General features: G+C 36.3%; 4 protein-coding genes across 10 annotated transcripts in view; all 4 read right to left on the bottom strand.

Moving 5' to 3' along the window:
• Positions 1–133: 133 nt before the first annotated feature.
• LOC113509179 (P protein-like) lies at positions 134–16,161 on the bottom strand. 7 transcript variants are annotated; one of them, XM_052893136.1, is made up of 17 exons: positions 16,072–16,161; positions 15,034–15,262; positions 13,573–13,753; positions 12,717–12,753; positions 11,203–11,338; positions 10,322–10,470; positions 7,728–7,985; positions 6,728–6,931; positions 6,509–6,624; positions 5,904–6,042; positions 5,693–5,828; positions 4,951–5,153; positions 4,129–4,222; positions 3,016–3,158; positions 2,227–2,352; positions 1,398–1,545; positions 134–589 (listed from the first exon to the last, which is right to left on the bottom strand). In XM_052893136.1, exons 2-17 carry the CDS (start codon positions 15,236–15,238, stop codon positions 411–413), a joined length of 2,454 nt encoding a protein of 817 aa, XP_052749096.1. In that variant the 5' UTR covers positions 15,239–15,262; positions 16,072–16,161; the 3' UTR covers positions 134–410. The 7 variants fall into 7 exon arrangements, with proteins under 7 accessions (XP_052749096.1, XP_052749089.1, XP_052749095.1 ...); XM_052893129.1 differs by having other exon boundaries at positions 135–589; positions 10,322–10,512; XM_052893135.1 differs by having other exon boundaries at positions 135–589; positions 2,227–2,337; positions 10,322–10,512.
• A 3,688-nt stretch (positions 16,162–19,849) lies between these two features.
• LOC128200274 (uncharacterized) lies at positions 19,850–20,404 on the bottom strand. The gene has a single exon (XM_052893192.1). The coding sequence runs from the start codon at positions 20,402–20,404 to the stop codon at positions 19,850–19,852; it is 555 nt and encodes a 184-aa protein (XP_052749152.1).
• Positions 20,404–21,149, bottom strand: LOC128200273 (uncharacterized). Its single transcript, XM_052893191.1, has 2 exons — positions 21,057–21,149; positions 20,404–20,970 (listed from the first exon to the last, which is right to left on the bottom strand). The coding sequence occupies exons 1-2, from the start codon at positions 21,147–21,149 to the stop codon at positions 20,404–20,406; spliced, it is 660 nt and encodes a 219-aa protein (XP_052749151.1).
• Positions 21,150–24,016: 2,867 nt separating this feature from the next.
• LOC113520993 (P protein-like) overlaps positions 24,017–27,869 on the bottom strand; it is a 62,316-nt gene continuing 58,463 nt past the window's right edge. The window contains 1 exon segment of the mRNA XM_052892991.1: positions 24,017–27,340. Within this exon segment, the coding sequence (XP_052748951.1) occupies positions 27,162–27,340 (179 nt within the window). The 3' untranslated portion in view covers positions 24,017–27,161.

Raw genomic sequence — 27,869 nt, 5'->3', positions numbered from 1 at the left:
TTTTATTAATTAATAAAAAAAATTAAATTGTGTTATCTCTTCTATATATATATATATATATATATATATATATATATATATATATATATATATATATATATATATATATATATATATATATATATAATTATGTAATTTTTTGTAGAAGTTAGATACGTATTTCAAATTAAGAATGATTACTTTGGCTTTTGGAGAATTCACTTCCAAAAAGATGCAATAGGAGGCGAATGTTTGTATGGGAGTTCTTTGATTAGAAATAAATAAAATAATTTTCAACGTTTTAGAAATTCCACCACTCAAACACCATACGCGAGCGAAGTCGCGAGCAAAAGCTAGCATATAATACTGATGATAATAAATGAATTAAATATTTGCAAAATAATACTCAAAGATCTAGAATCTTCTAGAACTTAATGCCATTCGAATAAACAGTGTGAAATCAAAAGATATGCGCTGGCGACGATTAAGTGCCCCACCATGATGGGAAAGCCTGTATTAAAGAACCTTTTGAATGTGAATTTGTAGCCGTGATGTTCCGCCACTCCTGCGCAAACCACATTAGCGGTTGTGCCCGTAAGAGTGCCGTTACCTGGAATCATAATAATTGAAGTTATTCTTAAATTAGTAGATAACTAATTGGTAGCTAACTACTACCCTAAATACAGGCATATTGAGGATAGAAGGATAATAAATGAGTTGGTCATATAGCTCGAAAGACCGATAATCGATGGGAAAGAAAGATTCTTGTATGGCGACCTAATATGAACAAACGCAGTTAGGACGACCTCCCACTAGATGGAGTGACGACTTCTAATGCATTAAATGGAATCAATGGATGTAGGCGGCTCTGGATAATCTTCTATAGCAGTCTATGGGAGAGGTCTATGTTCAACACTGGACAGATAATGGTTGAGATGATGATGTAGGGAGGAGAATCAATCAATCAATCAGTCAGTCAGTAAATCAGTCAGTCAGTCAAGCAATCAATCAATCAATCAGTCAGTCAATCAGTCATTCAATCAATCATTCCGTCCGTCCGTCAGTCAATCAATCAGTCAGTCAACCAGTCAGTAAATCAATCAGTCAGTCAATCAGTCAGTCAGTCAATCAATCAGTCAGTCAGCCAGTCTATCAATCAGTCAGTCAGTCAATCAATCAATCAGTCAGTCCATCAGTCAATCAATAAATCAGTTAATCAGTCAGTCAGTCCATCCGTCCATCTGTCCGTCCGTCCATCCATCTATCTATCTATAAACCTTAAAATACTCTTTTTGAAGATCCCCACATTGTAATCTCTAGGGAAATCCTCGGAAATGAGCTCATTCCGTTGCCTAAGCATTCACGGGAGAAAATTCCTTTGAACTTTTTTTTAAATTATTAATTTTTTAAAACCTCACCTCCCAAACACCCTCCGTAGAGCAAAGCCCATATTAAAGGGCTCTTGGGTAAGTTCAGGTTTGGATTGGATCCTATGGAGACCACTACCCTCACCATCATCGTCGTCAGCGGTATATTGTCCACACACGCTGAGATTAGTCCCGATACCTAAATTACAAATTACAAGTAAACAATTTAGAAAAAGTTGATTTTGCTCTACAAAGAACCAGTTAACTTCTTCAATCGAGACAAATTGTCGCACTCTTCAAAAGCGAAGGCTGTGTTTAGCTGATTTGGTGATACAGAAGAATTCTATCGAAAATAGAAGGCAGTTGTGTTTAAATATTGATTTTTAAAGAAGATCGGTTTCAACCATGAAGGTTGTGTTTGATACTGTGTTTCGTGAATTTATGGCGGAATTTACAGAGGACTAACATCTAAGTCCTCAGGAATGGCAACGCATGGGGGGTATCATGGGCGAAACAGTATACTCTGTTATGTCCATGGTACTGCTCGTGTCTATAGGCGACGGTTACCACTTTCCATCAGGTGGGCTGTCAGCTTGTTTGACATTCTAAGTTGTATAAAATAAAAAAAAAAATCCAAAATATCATAATGATTGTTTTAGCCGTTCTGTAAAGAGGTAACAAATAATAAGGTCACTTTTAAATTTATAAGTGGTAAGGGCTAAGTTAGTAAGAACGTTTAAATATATAAAAATATATGAAGTGTATATTTTAAATAACAGACCATTTTCTTTCAAAGTCTTTTTTCTTACTTATTATACAAGAAAGGTCTTAGTCACCTTTTAGTAACCTATCTAATAAACAAATGTAGGTAAGTACTTACCCAAGTAATTGTTATGATAGCTACAGCGAGTCGAGCTCTCTCGTCAACCATCAGGATCAGCTGCTCCATTAGGTTGCCAATAAATACTATTAAACCTAGTTTGGAAAGTGCCTGAAATATAGAAAACTATTAACATAATAATAATCCTTATTATTTTTATCTGTTCGTGTGGTCCAGGCATAGAATAGGCCACCCCTTCCTTTCCTGTGGGTGTCGTAAGAGGCGACTGAAGGAAGTTAACGGTATAGGGATAAGTCAATGGTATAGGGATGGGTAGCAGCGTCCTTCTTAAAACATCTCTAAAAGCCTAACTACGATTACCAACTGGCCTGCCAAGCATGGCAACTACTTGCAAAACTCCCCTTTATGGGTAAGGCAGCAGTTTTAGCAGAGAAAAGTTAACGGTTGAAATTATGCATTATGATGATTATTCTTTTTTTTTATACCACTGAGGTGGCAAACAAGCATACGGTCCACCTGATGGTAAGCGGTTACCGTAGCCTATGAACGCCTGCAATACCAGAGGTATTACGCGCGCGTTGCCGACCCTGAAGAAACCTCTTTATCCCCCTTTTGAAGAACCCCATGCTGTAGTCTCTTGGAAAAACCTCGGCAGGGAGCTCATTCCATAACCTGAGTGTTCTTATGGTGAAACTAAAAATAATATATAAATATGTAAAAATAGTTTTAATTCAATTAAAGTTTACTTGAAAAGCCAAAGTTTTTTTCTAAAGACTGCATGGGGTGTGTGCTGATTCTATGTTATATATAATATTTTATAAGAGTTACCTCCATGAAGACAAAAAGAGCTCCAAAGAACAGTAACGTAGACCATTCGACCCTGTGTAGAATCGGTTCTAGGTCGCTACGATCAGCCAGTGTCAATAACAAAATGGCACCAAGCAGTACCGTCCAACCCAACGATATACGATCTGAAGACCAAAAATATTTTGCTATAACATTTACAGATTTTGCTCCGCAAAATGTAGCGACTTCTAATCTCATATTTGAAGTGACTGTTTTTTTTTTTAACCACGAAGAGCCCATGAATTGTAAAAAGGATTAGAAAAATCAGTTCAAAATTAGTGATGAAATGAACATTTTAATATGGAAATCACATGTTATTTTTGTATCGTAAAGACAAATGGTTGTTTATGTTAACACAAAATTTGAATCAAAAGAATTTGGATCAAAGAGATTGTGATAATAGGTTTAGAATTAGCAATATATATAATAACGCAACATATTCGTAAAAAAATAAGACAAAAAGAGAACTTTTTCTTCAGAAAGTCGCTAAAAAAGAAATAATACGAGCATATATTTGATAGTAGCTTTTTGCTCATTTCTTCGTATGCGTGGATTTTAGAAGAAGGAAAATCAATAAAATAGATAACTTTAATAAGATTGCATGGCTGTGTTTCGGTTTGAAGGGTGGGATATGGCGTGAATTTACTGGGTACAGAGGAATAACACCTGAGTTCTCAGGAATGGCAACGCATGGGGGGTATCATGGGCGAAACAGTATACTCTGTTATGTCCATGGTACTGCTCATGTCTATAGGCGACGGTTACCACTTTCCATCAGGTGGGCCGTCAGCTTGTTTGCCATTCTAATTTGTATATAAAAAAAAAAAAAACAAAAACTTATAGCATGGTGTATCAAAATAAAACATACCAAATTTTAAGTTAGATCTCCAGAAACACAAGTGTGAAAACGGCATAAAATTTGATGCAGTGGTTTTTGCGTGGTGCCGAAACAAACATACATATTGACAGATAAATAAAAAATATTTTTTGACTTCCATTGTTCTTATTAAAATCATATCAATATTTGTATAAAATAATATACAGATATTGTCAAGTTATAACATTATTAATAACAGTAGAACTAATCGTACTTACTAAGTTCAGGCACAGAATGCAGGAAAAACATGACGACAACGAATGCTGTGGCCACCATAGCCTTCAGAAGCAGCACTTTGTCTCGGATTTTGTACTGCAAAAATATTGGAAATATCTGTGTAAATAAACATTATACTTAGTCTACTGTTTATTATCGTATTGAAAACTGCTTCAGTTTTTAGATGCAAATTTTTGCTCTACAAGCTGTAGCTTTAATAGTTACAAAATTAATATGGGACCAATATACGATGCAAATAGATTTCGATCGATCGATTTTTTTTCTATTTTCCATACTAATATTATAATAATGAAAGAATTAATTTGTCATCTCTTAGTTCCTTATAAACAACCAATCATTACGACATAAATTTCTTTTCATCCCAGTATGTAAACGAAATCTTGATTAAAAACTAGTAATGCATAATATTGTAACATACAATTGTAGGCGGGAAAGGGATTGTTAGCAATGGATTTTGACAGCCCTATTGTTAGGTCGACCTCCACGTGGTTCTCCTTGGAAACCATCGTGAACAATTCTTGTTGAATTCGTCACGATGGGCTATCATTGAACGATAGATTCATTATCACCCATTTTGCAGTTGTACGTTTGTATTTTTATTGTATTTTATTAAGAGAGGGACTGGTTGAAAACCAGAGCGGTGCAACTGTACACATTGTACTGGGACACTCACAGCATCAGTTGAGCCAACATCCTTTTGCATATATATATATATATATATATATATATATATATATATATATATATATATATATATAATATTTTCTATTCTAATTAAAATAATTAAAATTAATTAGTCTTACGTGTTCCTTCAACTCTGCTAAAGTGTTTAGAAAGGTTTCTTCTGAACACGACCCTTTGCTGTTCTCTCGAATGAGTGTGTCCAATTTTTCATTCAACTTTTCTATTTTCTTCTCCAGTCTTTCTCTGATGACGTTCACTCCATTGTTAAGATGAGGGAGAGAGTCTTTCGCTCGCCGCCATATTGAAATCTGGTGATGTAATTCTGGAATTAAATTGGTTATAGGTATCGATTAACGGGATTAGATACAAATAAATACGCTACTAAATTACTTAATACTTAATTTGCGATATATATACCATAATACTATAACATAATACTCTTTTTTTATGTAACTTAGAATGGCAAACAAGCTGACGGCCCACCTGATGTAAAGTGGTAATCGTCGCCTATAGGCGTAAGCAGTACCATGGATATAACAGAGTATACTGTTTTGCTCATGATACCTCGTATGCGTTGCCATTCCTGAGGACTCAGGTGTTATTCCTCTGTACCCTGTAAATTCACTGCCATATCCCAACCTTCAAACCGAAATACAACCATGTAAACACAACTGCATCAAGATATCTCGTCATTTGTATTTTTTATGAATACCTACATTATTGGTGTACGCTGGTGAAGTACCAGTGAAGGTAGATAGGTGAGAATGAATTCAGGTCAGTAAACTAACGGACCTGAATTCATCGTGACGAATTCACCAGGAATGAATCAATGATGATATTTGCTAAGTCAAATATACACACCTTGTATATCTGCTGGTACTTTTAGCCGTAATTTATTTGTATCTCTATATATATAACGGATCTGTAGAGACGTCTGTATGAACACCAATAATATGCCGAGTGACATATGAGCGGTGAAGTTTGTAAAATTTATACCCTGAAAAAGTTGAGATTCTTATAAGACTTATAAATAAGAAAACGTATTTTTTTATATAAAAATTCGTATACTTACAGCTTCGGCAACATCTTTATTGGAGACCACAATGACATTGCTCGGATCACCAATTGGAGTCGCTGTGCCACCAACATTGCTGTATATTGCCATTAACATCAATATTGGTACTGGATCTAAGCCCATCACTTCACATATCCTGGAAACGAATGCTTATTTTAGTAGAAACAGAAGTCAAACTAATGATCTACCTGGTGACCACCCTGATTATTAGCGATATACCTTCGACTTTGAAAACCATTGTTTAATCCTTGGTAAATTCGTCACGATTGACCAACTAACTTAACTTTATCTTCATCTATCAACCCTCACTGGTGTTGCTAGCGTAAACTAATAATGCAGGGAGAAAGGGATTGCTGATCAGGTCAAACTCTGCGTGATTTCCCCTGGAAACCATCTCGGTTCAAAAGAATTACTTATGGAATTCGTCACGATGGGCTAATTGGCATGCTTTCACCCCGACCTGTCATCCTTCACTGTGGTCTCGCTAGTATATACCAATAGCACAGGCGGAGTTATTATTCTATTCACACCCGTAAAAAATAATTCAGACAGGGTTTAATACATGTAACTCAAAAAGCTACCAAAAAAATAAGCCTACGAACCTTATAGTGACCGGAGACATGAGCAAAACAATAGTAACGTTGTCAGTGAATGCTGATAGCAGCGCTGTCACACCACACAAAAGATAGATCATTGGCCACAATTTACCCTTTGTCACCTGCGAGAATTTAAGATTTTGTGTCACAAAAAACTTTTTACATATAAAATAACCAATTCTATGAATATCATAATTAAAGCTATTTATTAATATAGATTCTAACCTCAAAAGTAAAAACAGCCAAGAAATCAAATATCCCAGTTTCGGCTGTAATAGCAACCAGTAACATCATGCAGAACAGTAGCAGAAGTGTCTCCTCGTTCATCCAGGATATCAGCTCTGGGAGCGATGGTCGCTCACCAGCTAAAGTCAGCGCTGCTAACGACATAGTCGCCATTACAATAACCGCCATGGTCCTGTTAACAATCTGTGTAAAATTTTATTTTTGCATACTACTTTGGTGGCAAAAAACCATATGGTTTGTCTGATGGTAAACGGATTTACAATAGCCTATGGATGCCTGGAAAACCAGGGATGTCTCGCGTGCGTTACCAACCCTTAAGAAATCTTAATACATCCTTTTTGAAGAACTCCATACTGTAGTCTCTGAGGAAAGCTTTGGCAGGAAGATCATTCCAAAACCTGAGTGTTCCCGGAAGGAAACTCCTCTGAAATCGCACTATGCGTAATCATTTTGGTTCTGAGGCGAGAGGATGGATTCCCTGTTGATGGCAAGCGGTGCGATGGTGAAAGGTGGTAGACATCATATTAAAAAGTTCTTCAGAACACAAAGTCATTATTAAAACAGGTATCTGTGATATTAATTGAAAATTTTAATAATATCCATACATTTTTAATGACTTTTTACTTCGTACGGCGAAGTTGTTTTTTTATACGACGAAGGTGGCGAACAAGTATATAGCCCGTCTGATGGTAAACGGTTACTGTAACCTTTGGACGCCTGCAACACTAGAGGTGTCACGTACCCGTTACCGACGTTGTAGAAACCTTAATGTACCCTCTTTAAAGAACCCCATTCTGTAGTCCCTAGAGAAAACCTCGGAAGAGAGCTCACTCCACAGCCTGAGCGTTCTGTGTATGAATGAATGTATGTACATATCAATTGGTATTGATCAGGACCTGATCATGGTCATTGAAAGTTCCCAAAAGATTTATATAAAGCTTCTGTTAAAAAGTATTCGTTATTTTTAAAAAGTAATTACCTCAAATATAATTAGCAGATATAGTCCAGACAGTAACACAACTGCGTACACGACTCCTGTGGTGACATCTAGCGGTGACGCTGTATAACTTATAGTGAATGGCACGGTTCGATTCGATGTGGACCTCATACGTATGATGTATGTGTTGTTTGTATGTGTGCTGTTTGGTTTGTGGTGGAACTTGTGTATTCTGGGTTCGCCTTCATTGAAGTCCAACTGGTTGTCATTTTGAAGAGTGATCAACCAACGCTCGGACGCCTGGTATGTACAAACAATAAAATTAATATATATTTTTATTAATAAAAAGTACGATTCCATCTTCTATTCATTCAGAAATCGCCCGGAAGAGATCTTTTTTTTATGCAATAAGTTACTAAGGTATGGCAAACAAGCCGACGGCTAACCTAATGGAAAGTGACAACCGTCGCCTATAGACATGAGCAGTACCATGGGCATAACAGAGTGTACTGTTTTGCCCATAGTCCCTTCACCATGTGTTGCCATTCCTGAAGACTCAGGTGTTATTCCTCTGTACCCTGTAAATGCACTGCCATATCTGCAAACACAACTGTTTCACGGTACAAACACGAATGGGATAGAGGTTATCAAGCAAAAGGCTTTTGTACAAAGTCACCATCTGGTAAGACTATGATCGCTTTTAGCTTTAAGGCCGCCTATTGTTTTCAGTGCGACCTTTTCTTATAATATCTTTTTTGTATTTTTACTAAGTTTACTATTGTAATCTTTTAGAGGTAACAATAAAGAGTATCTACTATTTTAATATATAAATTTTATATTGTTCTAATATTATGTGATAGTGAGTTTGTTTGTTACCTTATAGCGTGTAAGGTATTATATGATATGAAGGATTACTTTTTATTCTGGTCAGAAAACATATCATATTTACGCTTACGGAGTCATTATATAATATAATAAATATTGGCGAGAAATGAGCAGCAGCGTCCCTTTTAAAACATCTCTAAAGCCTAACTGCGGTTGCCAACCCGACTGCCAAGCGTGGCAACAACTGGCAAAACCCCCTAAGGGGGAGCCTTAGTTTCAACAATTGGATAATTGATCAATGCACTGTCAAAAGTGCTTACAAGCTAAGCGACTACGAAGCAGGATGTTACTGAAACGTCTTGGGGTAATAAAAGGTAAATTTTTATATCATGGCTTTTTGTTGTACCATTTTATTACAATGATAATATATTTTTTTAATGGGTGAAGATGGAGTGGCAACCCCGTCGTATGCATACTCCGCTATCAGTATATGTCAGTAAGGCACCAGTGAGTATGGATGAGGATAAAAGCAATGCATCGTGACGAGTTCGACAAGAAACAACCGCAATGGTTTCCACTGGAAACCATGTGGAGAACGACCTGATATATTCCTGGCAATGAAGTTGGAATCCAATGCGTTTACTAACCCCAACCAACAATATAATTGTATTATTATATTTATATGTTAATAATGATCAACTATGCCTTTCCGCTCATTATTATATGTTGTCTTTGTACAATTGTAGACTATACAGTCTACAATTGTACAAATAAACCGTCATAATAAAATATATACATATTTATATATTTTATTATGGCGGTCAAAAGCGTCAAGCGAGTAAGGTGACAGTCATGGAAATTAGTTAGTTATGCGAATCTTATGTAGAGACGTCTGTTACTGAATTGTGTTTTAATGACAGAGAAAAATTGAATGAAATATGGTAGGTATACATATTGAACATATTCTATTTTGTACAAAAGTCGATTGCTTGGGCACCTTTGTCCCATTCGTGTTTCTACCGTGAAGCAGTTGTGTTTGCATGGCTGTGTTTTGGTTTAAAGGGTGGGATATGAATGTGAATTTACAGTGTATAGAGGAATAACACCTGAGTTCTCAGGAATGGCAACGCAGTGGGGGGTATTATGGGCGAAATAGTATACTCTGTCATGTTCATGGTACTGCCCATGTCTATAGGCGACGGTTACCACTTTCCATTAGGTGGGTCGTCAGCTTGTTTGCCATTCTAAGTTGTATAAAAAAAAATTCTAGAGTAACGTACAAGATTTTACATTCCACTTGATACTTGAGTTATTTATATGTCTAATAGTAATTCTGTGTTATATATATATATAAATTTTAATGCATAGTAAAATTCTATGTACATTTAGCGGACTTAACATCGGACGGTGTTCTCTACCAGTCAACCATTCGGCAAACCGAGAAAAAGAGAAAGTAGATAATTAACTGTAATAGAAGAGCAAATAGCAATTATATATATATATATATATATATATATATATATATATATATATATATATATATATATATATAGTATATGACTTTTATGTCATGTTATATATACAAATCCTATAGATACTTTCTCCTTTCGGATTTTCAAGGTTGACTAGAAGAAATCCCTTCAAGGGATAAGTCCGCCTGTGTAGATATTCGTTATAACCTGATATCTATATTAAAAGTGAATGTACAAAACCTTTTAAATAAAATTAATAAGTAAATATTATATACTAATTTGCGCGACTAAATCCGCGGTATACAACTAGTAATAGTATAATAAATAAAAATCTCTAACCTCCACATCGAAATCTTCATTAGAATGATTTTGTTCATAACTATATGTTCGTCTTTCGAGCCACACCTCCATTTTGTGATATCTTGCCAGTACATCAGAATTCATTTTTGTTTCATCATTTTCGGATAAAAATGGGCCAGATAGCTTCACTAAGATAAAAGCATGGTTATCAGATAATTGCAGAGTGTAATCTGAAAGTTTTACATGGGTAAATTTTTTTTATATAACAAGGGCAAACGAGCATGCGACCCGCCTGATGGTAAGTGACTACCGCCGCCCATGATCACCCGCAACACCAGAGGCATCATAGGTGTGCTGCCGGCCTTTTAAAAAGAAATATGCTCTTTTCTTCAATATGTTTTAATAATTACATAAGTGAATTAATAATACCTAATTGTAGGCGTATTGCGAGGGGATACGCTGGCTGGGCACCAGTGGGGGATCACAGGTGAGGATGAAAGGCAAGTCAGTTAGGCATGGTGACGAATTCCACGGGGTAGGGTGTATTGCTAGCAATGGGTCAATTTTTTTTTTGATGGGTGAAAATGGTATGGTGACCCCGCTTGCGCTAACGGGATACGCTGGCGGAGCACCAGTGAAGGGTGATAGATGAGAATAAAAACAGGCCAGTTAGCCCATCATGATGAATTCATCAGGAATTAACCATGATAGTTTCCAGGGGGAACCGCGAAGAGGTCGACCTGGTTGGGTATATTGATAACAATGGGATTCTCAGTCTCCATTACTAACAATCCCTTTCCCCCCAACAATGGGTCAATTAGACCCTATCACTAACAATACCTTTCCCCCCATCATTAGGTTAGGCACATCGTTTACAAATTCTAACAATTATAAAAAATACATTTTTATATAGCACTTACGTTTGTCTTTTCCATTCGTGATAGCAGTACTTCTGTCGATATCACGTTTTTCGTTGTACATCAGGAATGTTGACGTAAAGAATAACCAACACGCTACTAGTGTTATAATTTTTACATAACACTTATCCCTTGTTACCTGTAGTTAAAGATTTTTGTTTACTCGAATAAATAAAAGATTTAAAGATGTAATGTTAAAGCCCGTATATTGGTAAATCTTAAGTTTTATCAGTCATTTTTAGAACCAATGTGAGGGTCCAAAACAAGATTATTTTTATATCTTTCATCTAACCTTTTTTTTTACACAACTTAGAATGGCAAACAAGCTGACGGCCCACCTGATGGAAAGTGGTAACCGTCGCCTATAGACATGAGCAGTACCATGGACATAATAGAGTATACTGTTTCGCCCATGATACCCCCTATGTGTTGCCATTCCTGAGGAAACAGATGTTATTCCTCCATACCCAGTGAATTCACGCCATATCCCACCCTTCAAACCGAAACACAGCCATGCAAACACAACTGCTTCACAGTTGAAACACGAATGATACAATCGAGTTTTGTACAAAGTCTCCCTGTGGTAAATCATAATACGAGTATAGACTGCAAATATTTACAAAAATGCTTACTTTACAAAAATGGTGATAATGTTTGGTAGCTATATCATAATTGTTGACTTAAAAAATTCAATGGTCTCTTGTACTAATATAGATGTATGTAATATAAACAACGGAGGCATCCTACCTCAATGTAAACTATTGTAAATCGATCCTAATTATAAGCTAATTCTTAACTGTTGTTAAATGAGTACAGTATTAAATTGTCATTGGCAATGGATTGGATTTATATCGATGTCGGATTCAAGAGTTATCCTACTGTTTGTTTGTTTGTTTATTTATTTAGACTTTAATTGAACTCAATTTAATTTAATCGGTTTCTATTTGTATACGATTTTTTTGTTTCATGCGGGTATACGACCCCGGCCTCCCGAGCCGCTGCAGTGTCCCAGTCCTTTACGCAACTGCAGTGCCCCCTCCCCTTCCCCCTTTAAGTCGCTTATTCCTCTCATTTACTAATTTCCTTTACACATTTCCAACGTTCCCTTCCTTTTTTCTTCAATCTTGTCCTCCATACCGTAGGTGGCGGAAACCACCAACAAATGCATTCCCAAAGAGGATTGATGTCAGGCAGGCGGCCAGTCGTAAAACTATAAGCCAAATATAGGCTTTGTTTGCCATTCTAAGTTGTATAAAAAAAATATTTTTGTAATATGGATAAAATCATATTACACCGACCCCAAATAATAATTGAGATAAGGGTAGGAAGATGATGATGGAAACAACAAAAATAGTCGTTTTCTTTGCGGGGCAAAAGTGTTTTTGTTCCATTTTAACATCTTAAATTCATCTTGAAGTCTATTTAACTGGTTACCCCCTTTTAAAAACTACATATAAGAAGTAGCGGGCAAAAAGCTAGTCGGATATAAAAATATCACCATTGAACTAAATACCTACCTTAATATATTGCTTCTTCTTGTAATTACGGTGGAGGCTGAAAAGTAAAATTAAAAAACAAAGTTATTGCAACTAGTCTTGAAAAACCGACTAAGGTTTAATTCCTCTGTATCCTGATACTCTATTATTGCACTATTATATCTCAATGTGGCTGTCAAATATATATATTTGGGGGGAAAGGGATTGTTAGTAATGGAGACTGAGAATCCCATTGTTAGCAATATACCCAACCAGGTCGACCGCCTCGCAGTTCTCCCTGGAAACTATCGTGGTTAATTCCTAATGAATTCATCATGATGGGCTAACTGGCCTGTTTTCATTCTCATCTATCACCCTTCACTGGTGCTCCGCCATTAGCGCAGGCGGGGTTACCATTTTCACCCATCAATAAAATATTTACAAGATTAAGGTACTGTACGTTCCTTAAAGAAACCTTCCTGATAGTCAAATTAAAATTATATATATATATATATATATATATATATATATATATATATATATATATATATATATATATATATATATATATATATATATATATATATATATATATACATACAAATATTGTTGCTTAGTAACAAAAACAACTGTACAAAAAACTGTACTATGTATGTATTCGATGTTCCGTTGCGAAGAATAGAGTTGGCATTGAAACTACTCAATGATATTTAGAGCCAGTATCCGCAATTGGATGTATTTGCCTCCAACTTGCTGGAGTTTCGTCTAGTGACCACAGAGTATTTGTGTTCAGACGTTTTTTGTTTGAGTTAAATCTTTCATGCTTTCCTGGGTAAGCGTATTGGAAGACTGTAAGGCTCACCCAGTGGATGTAATAAATAAATAAATAATAACTTGCATTTTATCCACGGATGCCTTGTCTTCTTTGTTTCTATTTTCAGTTCTATCTGCTACTTCTGCATCATCCTCATCAGATAGTACTTGCAGTTCGTCATCGTCATTAACTGATGGATTCGGATTTACGTCTGTTTCCCGTTTTGTCGCACCTGACCAACTGGTAGCCTTCTCTCCTGGATCTCCTGTAATGTATTTTTACTAGATATTATCTGTGACTTTGTATGTATGTATACATATAGGCTGCTATTTTTAAATTCACATTTTTTTTAATTAATGTAGATATCAGGGAAAAAAATTGTATTCATTAATGTAACTTAACTATATCTTTTACTTGTTTGTTTTGGAATCCTGCAATGAGGAGAAGGGTGTTGGTATTCGTGACATAGTTTTATACTTTTGTTTATATCATTGCTTTTCAATAATATTGTAATCAAAGATTTTGATTTATTTTCCAAATACAGAATTATTATTATTATAAACGTTGACCGGGATAAATATAAGGACCCTATGTCCTTCTCCATTCCAAATAGCTAAGTTAAGCCGTCAAGGCACCAAAAAGCAACAGACAAACAAATTCATTTTGACTGTGATTTATAACGTGTACCAAATTTTTATTTATTAGGTATTACTTCTTAATTTATTTATATTTTTATATTTATTAACTTTATTAACCACAATAAAGTATGATATAAAAAACGGATTTAATGCTAGTAGCGTTCTCTACGAGTCAAACTTGAGGATGTACAATGGATATTTTTTTAATTTGAACTACATATGGACGTCTGCCGACAATAATGTAATTGACCCAACCATATAAATGGTTGGGTCAATTACATGTTTGTACATTTTATTTTGTCGCATAAGACTTGGCATAGAATAGGCCATCCCTTCCTTTCCCGTGGGTATCTAAAGATGCGACTAAAAATGCTTATGGCGAAGGGATGGGTAGCAGCGTCCCTCTTAAAACATCACCAAAAGCAAAACTGCAGTTACCAATCCGCTTGCCAAGCGTGGCATCTAATAGCATAACCTCCCTTATGAAGGTGGCTATGCCCAGCAATGGACAGTAAAGGCTGATATGATGATGATAAATTTTGATAAAGTTCTTTTGAAATCGATCATAAAAACCAACAGAATCGAATAAACCGAATACCAGAGGAAAACTTTGTACAAAAGTCAATTGCTTGGGTACCTCTGTCCCATTCGTGTTTCAACCGTGAAGCAGTTGTGTTTGCATGGCTGTGTTTCGGTTTGAAGGGTGGGATATGGCGTGATTTTACTGGGTACAGAGGAATAACACCTGAGTCCTCAGGGATGGCAACGCATGGGAGGTATCATGGGCGAAACAGTATACTCTGTTATGTCCATGGTACTGCTCATGTCTATAGGCGACGGTTACCACTTTCCATCAGGTGGGCCGTCAGCTTGTTTGCCATTCTGAGTTGTATAAAAAAAAACTCACCGTGCTCCTTCTCATATATCTCTTTAAACGGCGCTAAAACTGGATCATTCTTCACCTCATCGGGTAGTCCCAGACAGAGTCTCAACGTGTATGGCGTGACCTCCTCAGTTGACACCAGCGAGTACTGGCTTCGATTCAGCTCCTGATTTGTCTGCTGTTTTTGAATTCCCGCCAATTCTTTCAAACCTTTCCAGAGGTTACTCATTTTTCATATATTTATAATCTTTGCCTATTTAGGGGGGAGGGGGGAAGGATTGTTAGTAATGGGATCTAACTGCCCCAATACTGGTCCAACTAACTGGTCAAAACCAGGTCGATCTTCTTGCTGTTCTCACTGGAAACCATCGTGATTGATTTGTTATTAAATTCTAACAGGCTAACTGACCTGCTTCATCCTCACCTATCATCGTTCACTGGTGCTCCGCCAGTATATATCGATAGCACAGGCAGGGTTTTTTTAATGGGTGATAATAGTATGGTAACCCCATCTGCGCTATCGGTATACAATGGCGGGACACCAGTGATAGATGACTAATGAGGATGAAAGCAGGTCAGTTAGCCCATCCTGATGAATTCTACTAGAAGTAGCCACGATGGTTTCCAGGGAGAACAGCGTGGAGGTCGACCTGACAGGGTATATTGCTAGTAATGGAGCAATTTTTTTTTGATGGATGAAAATGAAATGGTAACCCCGTCCGCGCTAACGGGACACGCTGGCGGAGCACCAGTGAAGGGTGATCGATGAGAACGAAAACAGGCCAGTTAGCCCATCATGACGAATTCATCAGGAATTAACCACGATAGTTTCCAGGGGAAACCGTGAGCAAGCCGACCTGGTTGGGTATATTGCTAGCAATGGGATTTTTAGTCTCCATTACTAACAATCCCTTGCTCTCCGAAGAAATGGAACTATTTGACCTCTTTACTAACAATCCCTTTCCCCCCTACACAGGCGGGGTTACCATTCCATTATGATCAATGATAAAAAAACTTTGCCTATTGGAGTCGTGAGAAATTATAAAAAAAAAAAACACACACAAGCGTTTAGATTTAATCGCGCGCGAAAACTGTTTTGTTTGGACGTCGCGACTGTGTGACATTGCAATATGTCTCATAGTATGTATGAACTAAAGTAACCATACATGTACATGGAAATTTTTGTATGTATAATGATTGTGTAAATAATTGTTACTTTACATCTTTGTGTCGTTATAATAAAAAGTACACTGCTCAATGTTAAAATCCTTACTAATATTAGAATTGTGAAAGTGGGTATGTGTGTTTGATTGTTGGTTACCTCAAGGCGTGTTGATCGCTCGATTATTCGTCGTGAATTTTTTTTAACGGCTCCCCGGGAATTAGCGCGTGTATTAAATTTCAGTTTGTATACCAGTTTATTTGTTTAGGCTATATCTTTCTTTTATTCTTCCCATCCATTGATTTTTAAATCCATTCATCTTTCTTTCCGTATTTTTATTATATTATTACTTCTCGGGGGTGGTTATTTGTTTGCATTATGTTGCCAGGTTTTTTTTCTTTTTTTTTTTTATTCAACTTAGAATGGCAAACAAGCTGACGGCCCACCTGATGGAAAGTGGTAACCGTCGCCTATAGACATGAGCAGTATCATGGACCCCCCATGCGTTGCCATTCCTGAGGACTCAGGTGTTATTCCTCTGTACCTAGTAAATTCACGCCATATCCCACCCTTCAAACCGAAACACAGCCATGCAAACACAACTGCTTCACGGTTGAAACACGAATGGGACAGAGGTACCCAAGCAATCGACTTTTGTACAAAGTCTCCCTCTGGTTAGATCTGGTGCGATTAGAGAACTACAACCCCTTGGCGTATGTGTTGAATCCCTATATTACACCTCTAGTTGTTCTATTTTATTTAATTTATTATATACTTATATACTTTATTTTATATATATATATATATGTATATATATATATATATATATAATATATATATATATATAATATTGTCCGAATGAATTGAAATTGTTAAATGTGAATTTATTTAAAAAGAGATTGTATACTTGGCTGAATGTAAATAGTTTTTAGGATGTAAAAGACTTTTTAAACAAAAAACAAAATGTTAATTGTTATATATATATATATATATATATATATATATATATATATATATACTACACTTACGGGTACGTGACCAAGTAAGTGCAGTGTGTATGTTTGAATGGAAGGTTATGCTTGTATGGGAAATGAGTAAGTAAAATATTTAATTCAATATTCAAACGTCTATATATTTTAAAAAGAATGACAATATATATATATGCGCTGTTATTTATAATTTATTTTTCTACAGAAATTCAAAAGGTATTTATAAAGGTTTGTTATATATACAATATATATTACATATACAATATATGTTACTACGGGCGATAGTATATATATATATATATAAGGCGTCCAGAGGTTCATGTAGAGCGAGGCTGCGGTCATCTAATATGTAGGCAGGTTTCAAGCGATCTATTGATACAGTAACAGGTTTGCCTTTAACTAATAATTTGTATACTTTTTCAGATTTCTCCAGGACAGTATATGGACCGGTGTATGCTGGTTGTAAGGAAGCTCGAACTGCATCTTCCCTTAAAAATACATGTGAAGCCGTTGGTAAATCTTTATAAATAAATATGGACGGTTTTGTATGTCTTGATGCAGGGGAAGGCTTTAAGTTATTAACAAACGAACGTAAGCGGGCAGTGTATTCTGTAACGTCTGTTGTTCCAGCTGTGCTTGGGTCGAAGAATTCTCCCGGTAATCGCAGCGGTTCACCATAGACTAGCTCTGCAGTGCTTGCTTGTATGTCCTCTTTATAGGCGCTTCGAATCCCGAGCAGAACTAAAGGTAAGACTTCCATCCAGTTCTCTGTCGCATGACAGGTAATAGCGGTCTTCAGCTGTCTGTGGAATCTTTCTATAACACCGTTACTTGCAGGATGGTATGCAGTAGTTCTCTTATGCTGAAATCATATTTTTGAAAGATGTTGAAACAAAGAAGATTCAAACTGTCTGCCGCGGTCTGTAACTATATCCACCGGAGAACCAAATTTGATATCCACCCAGCAAGAAAAGCTTTAGCAACTGTTTCAGCTGTAGCATCGGGTATTGGTATCACCTCAGGCCATCGAGTGAATTATCTATAGCAGTGAGGCAATAGCGATTTCCATTACAGATTGGAAGTGGTCCGATGAGATCTATATGGACATGCATGAATCGAGCTCGTGGCAGCTGATAGGTGCCTAAAGGTGAGGATACATGCCTAGTTATCTTAGAACGTTGACAAGCCAGACATGTACGCGTCCACTCTCTGCAGTCTTTTTTAATCCCTGGCCATACGTAGCGTTCTGCTACTAACTTGATTGTTGCATTAGCACCAGGATGACTCAATGAATGCAGGCTATCAAAGACTTGTTTGCGTATGGACTTTGTTACGTAGGGTCTAGGAATTGGAGTGCTCGCATCGCAATATAATTCTGCATGCGTTCCAGGTATCTTCACCTTCTCCAAACGTAATGAAGTTCCATGTTCTAACAGATTGTTTAATTCTGGATCAGCTGCTTGTGACTCAGCAAGTTGAGAGAAATTGATCGACAGTTCCACCTCTTCCACTCTACTCAATGTGTCTGCGACTAGGTTGTCCTTTCCCGAGATGTGTCTCAAGTCAGTTGTAAACTGGGATATAAAATCCAGATGACGAAACTGTCTCGGTGAACATTTATCCCTGCGTTGGTGAAAGGCGTAACACAATGGTTTATGGTCTGTAAAGATCGTGAAATCCCTGGCTTCAACCATGTGTCTAAAATATTTTAATGCTTCATACACAGCAAGCAGCTCTCGATCATAAGGAGAATATTTTTGCTGCGCTGAGGTTAGCTTACGTATATATCTTCATCTTTATATTGTTGCAAGACGGCTCCGATTGCAGTTTCTGAGGCATCTGTCACAAGACCAAGTCTGCATTGGCAATCTGGATAGCAAGAAGTGTAGCGCGGCATAGACTCTCTTTGCAATCTTCAAAGGCTTATATATCACACAGGTTGATAGGATAAGAACCTTTAACTGAGCCAGTCATGAGAGCATGTAGAGGTGCTTGAACTTCAGCAGCGCTGGGAATGAATCGTCTGTAGAAATTCAGCATCCCTAAAAATCTGCGGAGTTCTCGAACTGTCTTGGGAGGAGGAAACGATTTGATCGCTTCAACTTTCTCATCAAGAGGTTTGATACCATTGGCTGATATATTATATCCAAGAAATTTTACTTCAGACCGACCAAAGTTACATTTTGAAATATTGATGACAATTCCGTAATCTTTCAATCTATTGAATAGTATACGCAGGTGCTGCTCATGAAGATCCTCATTTTTGGAAAAGACTAAGAAGTCATCAATGTAAGGGTAAACAAAATCCAATCCACGCGTCATATCATCAACAAAACGCTGAAAAGTCTGCCCAGCATTTCGTAAACCAAACGTCATGGCAGGAAATTCATATAGCCCGAACGGTGTTGTGATGGCAGTTTGTTTTTTTTATATTTGATGATAGGCTCTATTGTTGAGAATACTGTGCAACCTGCTATACTGTGTGTGAAGTCATGAACATGTCTAACTGGATATCTGTCAGGAATGGTGCGAGCATTTAGCATTCGGTAATCTCCACAAGGCCGCCACCCGTTATCCTTCTTCGGTACCAGATGTAATGGCGAGGCCCAGGAGCTTTCCGATGGTCGAGCAATACCTAATTTAATCATAGACTCGAATTCTGCCTTTGCGATTTTTAATTTGTCTGGCGCTAGACGGCGTGGAGTACAATAAATTGGAGGTCCGGGCGTAGTCCTGATGAAGTAACGGTATTGTGTTTGATATCAGCTTGTTTTCTGGATGGATTTGTAATTTCAGGAAATTCCTTCAGGATTTGGTCGTAGCGAGACTCGCCGATTGGTATCTTGATAGAAGAAATTGCAGTCGACGAGTGTGCAGGAGAGCAAACGACGGACAGTGTCGTCGTGTTGTCTAACAATCGTTGGTTACGTAAGTCTACTAGAAGACCATAGAACTTTAGAAAATCAGCTCCTATAATCGCCTTAGTGACGTCACCAACAATGAAACGCCATGGGAAATCACGGCGCAAACCAAGATCCAAATCCAGGTGAGTACATCCAAATGTGCTGATCGTAGTACCGTTAGCAGCAGAAAGTTGGAAATCTGATTTAGGACGACGCTCATGCAGTGCTCGTCGTGGGAAGACACAAACATCGCTTCCTGTATCGATTAGAAATTGCATCTTCGACCGACGATCTACGACGAACAGGCGACCAGACGTGTTGTGACGGCCGTTCGTCGCCATTACCGAATATAATCACAAGGCTTTACGCATCGCTTTGCTTTAGCTCCAAACTTTGCATGATACCAACATTTCGGGAATTTTCTATAGTTGGATTCCGATCGCGTTTCTGAGCGGCTGCGACTTCTCTGACAGGAACGGGGACGAGACTGACGATCCATAAGCACTTTCATCTGCCTCCGGAGTTCGGCTATCTCGTTGGCCAAAGATGATCCACATGTTGATGCAGCTGACACTTGCGGAGTAGCAGGGGCAATATCCTGGATACGGTCTGCCAAATCAGAAAGTACCTCTAGTGACGCTGTAGGTTGAGCAGCTATCACTGTCTGTACGTTGCGTGGTAGTCTACTTGTCCATATGGTCTTGAGAAAGTCCTCTGGCACGTTCGGTCCGGCGAGGCTTTGTAAATGCCGTAAAAATTGTGACGGGCGACGGTCTCCCAATTCCTCATGCATAAGTAGTTGTTTTACCTGCTTCTCGCGTGAGGCACTTAGACGTTTGATAAGTTCAGTTTTCAATTTTTCATACTTTTCCGTCGGAGGTGGTGAAATAATAATGTCCTTCACTTCCTTTGAAAATTGGTGGTCAAGTTGTCCAATCTAGTTAAACTCGTTGCATCTGCTGTTATATTTGAGACGGCGAATTGGCCTTCAACCTGAGCAAACCATATTTCGGGTTCCTCCGGCCAAAATGGCGGAACTCGTATTCCCACTTTAAATATTTCGTCGTTGTTATTAGACGATGCCATTGTAATATGCGTTTTTACGGGGTCACCAGTTATGGGAAATGAGTAAGTAAAATATTTTATTCAATATTCAAACGTCTATATATTTTAAAAAGAATGACAATTTCTAAATTTTATACTGCGCGCGCAACTTCGCATGCGCTGTTATTTATAATTTATTTTTCTACAGAAATTCAAAAGGTATTTATAAAGGTTTGTTATATATACAATATATATATACGCCACACTATGACGGGTGGCTATATATTATTATTATTATATTTAACATTATATACTCCATTTATTATATATTTTCCGTTTCTTTATTGCACACTTTCCTATGCTCAGGGATTACTGATTAACATATATATATATATATATATATATTATATACATATATATATATATATATATTACTTATATATATATATTTTGTATACAGTACATATACTTATTTCTATTTTATTCATAATACTTTATAAATTGTATTATAAATATTATTGCCTAGGTTCGTCATGAAATTTGGTATACATAATACATGTAATTCTTTTTTAATTCCATGGAGGACCATATATTGATATTGCTAGCAATCGGAATGGTAATTCGCATTACTAATAACCCCCCCCCCTCCATTAAATATATTTGCGTGCATATTACAGTACACATGTAGCATATTCCTTCTTAAAAAGCCGACAGTACGTAAGCAATTCCTTCAGTGTTAAGAGTGCTGTGATCACATATCATCAGTCGAGTCGTATGCTCGTTCGCCCCTTTGTGTTATAAAAAAAGTAATTTTCAATTAATCAATCTCTCGTCAGCTTCAAAACCTCTGTTAAAGCCCATTATCTCTCCCTTTAAGTAACTATTTTCCTCTTTTACTTTTTTTTTTTTTATATATATATATGCGTATTTATCTATAATATACCTTTATATATATTTGTTTACATATAATAGTGCGCTACCTACCCTTTATTTTTCTTTCTTTTCTCAATGTCCTCTACCCAAAAGTTGTCTGGAAGAGATTGCTTAGCGATAAGGCCGCCTTTTGTATCATTTCTTATTACAGTTAAATGTATTTACTATTTTATAAATGGTGCAATAAAGTGTAAATAAATAAATAATTTTCTATTTGGAATAGAAGAAATGACCTTATCGTTCTGATTACGCGGACGAAGTTACGGGTAAAAGCTAGTAATTTAATTAAAAAATTTTATTACCTGACAAAAATCTTATTTGTAAAAGTTAAATGCGAATCTGTAACTAATCTTAAATCATAAATTTTTATCACTACGTAGGTACTATTTTTATATAAACATAAGGGAAAGTGGGGAAATAAGAACGATGCCTAATTTCAAACACGATGGAACTATTATCCCCTTATCCCATTCCATCGCCGTTAACTGTCCACTGCTGAATATAGGCCTTTACTGATAGATACGACGGACGGACAACGAAGTGATCTAATAAGGGTTCCGTTTTTCCATTCGGAGGTACGGAACCCTAAAGACAATAAAAAAAATCTATCTAACAAGCATATTGCTCGTCTGATGGTAAACGGTCACTGTAACCTATGGACATAATTCCATTATTTCATTTTTTAGTTTTAATTTTCTCGTAGGTGTCCCCGTTTCCCCCATTTTACCTTATTCTTAATATGTTATTTAGATTGCAAATTACTTTGAGCATAGTGACTTCAAAAGAAGGTTATAAACACGTTGTCAATTCTTAACCGATTTTAATGATGATTTAATTGTTTAAAATTACTCCTCTCTATTCAAAGGTTGCCTGGAAGAGATCGCTTTTAGCGATTGGGTCGCCCATTGTTTTCTCATTGTGATTATTTCTTGTAATTGTTTGTATTTATAGTAAGTTTACTATTGTAGTTTTTTGGAGGAAACAGTAAAGAGTATCTATCTATCTACCTTTTTCCAAGTCTGTTTGTAGATGATCGAGATCAGAATTAACATCGCTGCTATTTTGAAATTACTTCAAAAATAACAACACATACAATGGAACATGGTATCTTCTCCTTTTATGAAGTCGGTTAAAAAGGAGGAAGCCCTCAATTTGGATACATTTATTTATTTATTTATATATTCTTTATTGCATCACTTAAAGAACAATCCAAAATATAAATATTGTACTTATGAAGTACAGAAGGCGGTTTTATATATCGTTTCTCACGTTAGAATGCCAACTTGACATGCTATGCCATGATACGTGATATGACATGTCATGATACGTGATATGACATGTCATGATGCGTGATATGACATGTCATGCTCTTAGCAATAAGACCGCCTTACTGTACTTATACAATTGTATCGTTGTGTTTGTAAATTGCCTTGCTTATTTCCTATATTGTATAATGCAAATAAAGTATACTCATTCATTCATTCATGAAAACTTTTGATAGCGCAACCGGTATTATCATTAAAAAAAAACCAAAGATACAGTAAATTTTTTTTTTATTGAGCGTTATATTCCAATATTTTTACGTCAAAGAAACGGCTGTTTACATAATCCTGGAATATGGAGCTGTGGCTTATCAACGTTTAGAAATCTTCGGTACAGTAAGGTCGCTCCGTGAGGCCTGTGAAGAACCCAGGAAGCTTCTGCGCTTCTGGGCGGAGCTAGGTTGGCTGTACTAGCCACGACTCATACGCACAACGGCCCAAATGAGAGGCTAAGCGCGGAAAAGAGAATCCAATTTACATATGTATATATTCCAATGTTTTGAAACAAATAATAACTTTATTTTTAGGAATTTATATATATATATATATATATATATATATATATATATATATATATATATATATATATATATATATATATATATATATATATATATAATAGGAATTATGCAAGGGACAAATAAAAAATGAAACTTGTTTCCATATTAAAATTTAATGTTGTATTTAAAATTAAGTATTACGAGAAATGTACAAAAATAACACTTATTACAAACAACATAAGTACGTTTTTTAATACAACAATAAAATAACCATACATTACTCTATAATTTTATTACTTTATAATTTGTTAATTATAAATATTTAAACAATTTTAAATATTATTATTTTAAAATTTTATTATTAAATTAAATATATTACATATTTTCTTATAATTAAGTCAGAAACTTAACCAATTAATTGTTCGCCTAACAATACTGAATTACTACAAACTGCTAATTGTGCATAGATGGCGCTCTGAAGAATTAAAAAAGTCACTTGACACGAATCATAATTCATTATAATATAATATATAAACCTGTTGAAGTAAATAGTCATGTTGCGATATATATGCCTCATCTCTAAAGCACTGTTACGTGTGCTCATAACGCTTAAAACTCCAACTCTGCGATTGCCATAAAACGCTGCATAACATGGTTTTTTTTTATAACACAGGGAGCAAACAAGCATGCGGCTCACCCGATGATAAGTGACTACAGCCGTCCATGATCATCCACGACATCAATGGTATTGCAGGCGTGCTGCCGGCTTTAAAAAGGAATATTTTTCTCAGGCTCATTTTTTAAGGTCGTATCGGATCGGCGTGGAAGAAAGTGACTTGAAAAACGGACGCTGGAAGACCGCCACTCATCCAAATGGTTGGAATGGATTTTTAGTTTATGACGGGTTGTATGGTGGGCCGAGGTACACATACGTGAGTCCATCAATGCCTAGTTGTGGCCAAGGCTTGTATAGTACTTTTCTCAAACAATGCGCGGAAATCAAAAACACAATTTTACTTTTTAAGTTCAATGACGAATAACGAACAATAATAATTTTTCACGCGCCATAATGTACCTTTGTTTTTTTTATCAATAAACAGCTTTCTATTTGCAAGCCAGTTCGAAATTTAAATAAAACCTTTTATTAGTTACCTCCTTGGTAGCCATGTTTCGAAGTAAAAAGTCATTCCATTTTTAAATTACAGAACAGATATGAGTTTACATAGTAATTTATGTGGCCGCAAAACACGACAGATATGGATTTTCATACAACTTTTGCCGGCCGCTGCCCGCATGTATCTGGTCAGTACGGCAATTTTGATTTATTTCGAAGAAGATTGTCAAAATAATGCTCACAATACTGCTTATGTTTAACAGTGAACAGGTTAAACATGTCCATGTTACTGACCGAATATATATATATATATATATATAAACTTTGATTTATATTATATTAGATTGTAATTACTTGTAACCTTAATATAATGTAAGTGTTGTGGATTATTTAAATAAATTTTCATTCATTATTTCATTCATCAAAAAATACATATCACAGACAATTCCAAGGATAAATTAACAACACTACCTAAAACCCGACCATGTAAATAAGTATCTACTTATAAATATATACTTAACAATTACTTAATTAGTATGTTAAGAAATTAATGAAATGCAATGTAAAACTGCTTTAAAATGATATATATTTTTTTTTATAACACGGCAAATACGCATGCGGTATCACCTGATGGTAAGTAACTACCGCCGCCCACGATCACCCGCAACACCAGAGGCATTGCAGGTGCGCTGCCGGCCTTTTACAAAGCAATACGCTCTTATCTCGAAGATTATGATTAACATGGGAATTAACGGAGCTTACAAAATAATTAGCAACTAATTAAAATTATTTGGGACTTAAACAATATTTTAACACAGTTTTACTAACTCTTCAACGCGGTTTCACTCGCGCCGACATGTCATTTCGTTCATTTATAATTTATAATATAAACTCATAGTTCAAGTTGTGTGTCGACAGACCACGCATTACCATAAAATCGAATTCCGAAATTTGGGATAAGAATTTCAATAAAATTTCATCTACTAGGGAGGGGGGAGGAAGGGATTATTAGTAATCGCTTTACTGCTAGCAATATACCCTATCAGGTCGACCCCCTACATGAGGTTTCCCCTGGAAACCATCGTGGTTGATTATTGTGAAATTCACCACGATGTGCCAACTGGGCCAGCATCTTCATCATCGCCTATCATTTCTCACTGGTGTCCCGCTTCGTATACCGATATCGCAGGCGGGGTTGCCATTCTATTTTCATCTATTAAAAAAACCTATTAGGAATTATAGTTATGGGTAATCTTATATATAAAATTCTCGTGTCGCGGTGTTTGTTACCAAACTCCTCCGAAACGGCATAACCGATATTTATGAAATTTTGTGTGCATATCGGGTAGGTCTGAGAATCGGCCAACATCTATTTTTCATACCCGTAAGTGATAAGGGTGATCCACCCCAAAATATTTTTTTTATTTTTTTGACATTTTTTTTTTTGTTTTTATTTTATTATAATTTAGCATTGAAAAATACATACAACTTTAAATTTTCATCGTTTTACGATCAACCCCTGTATTTTAATCGCGACTTTTATATTTCGCAATAAGTGGTAAAACAACGTTTACGGGGTCAGCTAGTTTATATATATATATATTTATATCTACTTACACATAACTTTAAGCCATTGATTGTCGAAAAAAATTTTAAAACTAAAAATACTAATTAAAGCGTATACAGTAGTACGCAATGGGATCGATTCTAAAGCACCATTCCACTAAATCTATCTCCTAATGTTTTAATTTAATATCCAAACATTAGCAAAAGCCTAACTGCGGTTGCCAAGGGAGAAAGGGATTGTTAGTAATGGAGACTGATAATCCCATTGCTAGCAATATACCCAACCAGGTCGAGCTCCTCGCGGTTCTCTCTAGAAACTATCATGGTCAATTCCCGATGAATTCATCATGATGGGCTTACTGGCCTGTTTTCATTCTCATCTATCACCCTTCACTGGTGCTCCGCCAGCGTATCCCGGTAGCGCAGGCGGGGTTACCATACCATTTTCACCCATCAAAAAAAAAACTGCGGTTGCCAACCCGCCAGCCAAGTAACTACTAGCAAAACCAATAGAGAAAAACTATGTTCAGCATTGGCCAGTTAACGGCTATTGTAATAATAATAATAATATGCAATAAATAATCTTGAGACATAGCCAAAAAATACATGCAGAATATTCTTAGTGCCATGTAAATACGCAATGACAAAGCAGAAGGTAGCCAGACGCGACCAGAAGGTGGCCGATCATGATGGGGAAGCCAATCTTTAAGAATTGCATGAATGTGAACCTATAGCCGTACTGCTCGGCGACGCCTGCGCATACAACGTTCGCGCTCGCTCCAATTAGTGTGCCGTTACCTGTAAATTAAAAAAAATATATAATTACTATATATATATATATATATATATATATATATATATATATATATATATATATATATATATAAAAATAATATGTTATGAACGAATAAAAACTCTTTATTGTTCCACTTGAATGAATAAAAACTCTACTGTTAGCCCTTCAACGAATGATATAAATTATAATGATTGACACACAAGTCGATTGCTTGGGTACCTCTGTTCCATCAAACCGAAACACAGCTATGCAAACACAACTGCTTCACGGTTGAAACACGAATGGGACAGAGGTACCCAAGCAATCGACTTTTGTACAAAGTCTCCCACTGGTATTCGCATATACCATGTTTTTTTTTGTGGTGGATGATAATGGAATGGTAACCTTGCCTGTGCTAATGGTATACGTTGGCGGGGCATCAGTGAGGGATGATAGGTCAGGATCAAACGACAGTTAGCCATTTGTGATTAGTACATCTGAAATTCAGCACGATGGTTTCCCGGGGCGAAAAGGCTGTGAATCGCACTCCTG

This window comes from Galleria mellonella, unplaced genomic scaffold (genome assembly GCF_026898425.1).
Source record: "Galleria mellonella isolate WM207_F2 unplaced genomic scaffold, CSIRO_AGI_GalMel_v1 utg172, whole genome shotgun sequence".
NCBI classification, from domain to species: domain Eukaryota; kingdom Metazoa; phylum Arthropoda; class Insecta; order Lepidoptera; family Pyralidae; genus Galleria; species Galleria mellonella.
The sequence above is the reverse complement of the archived record's forward strand: the minus strand, read 5'-3'. Positions and strand labels throughout refer to the sequence as shown.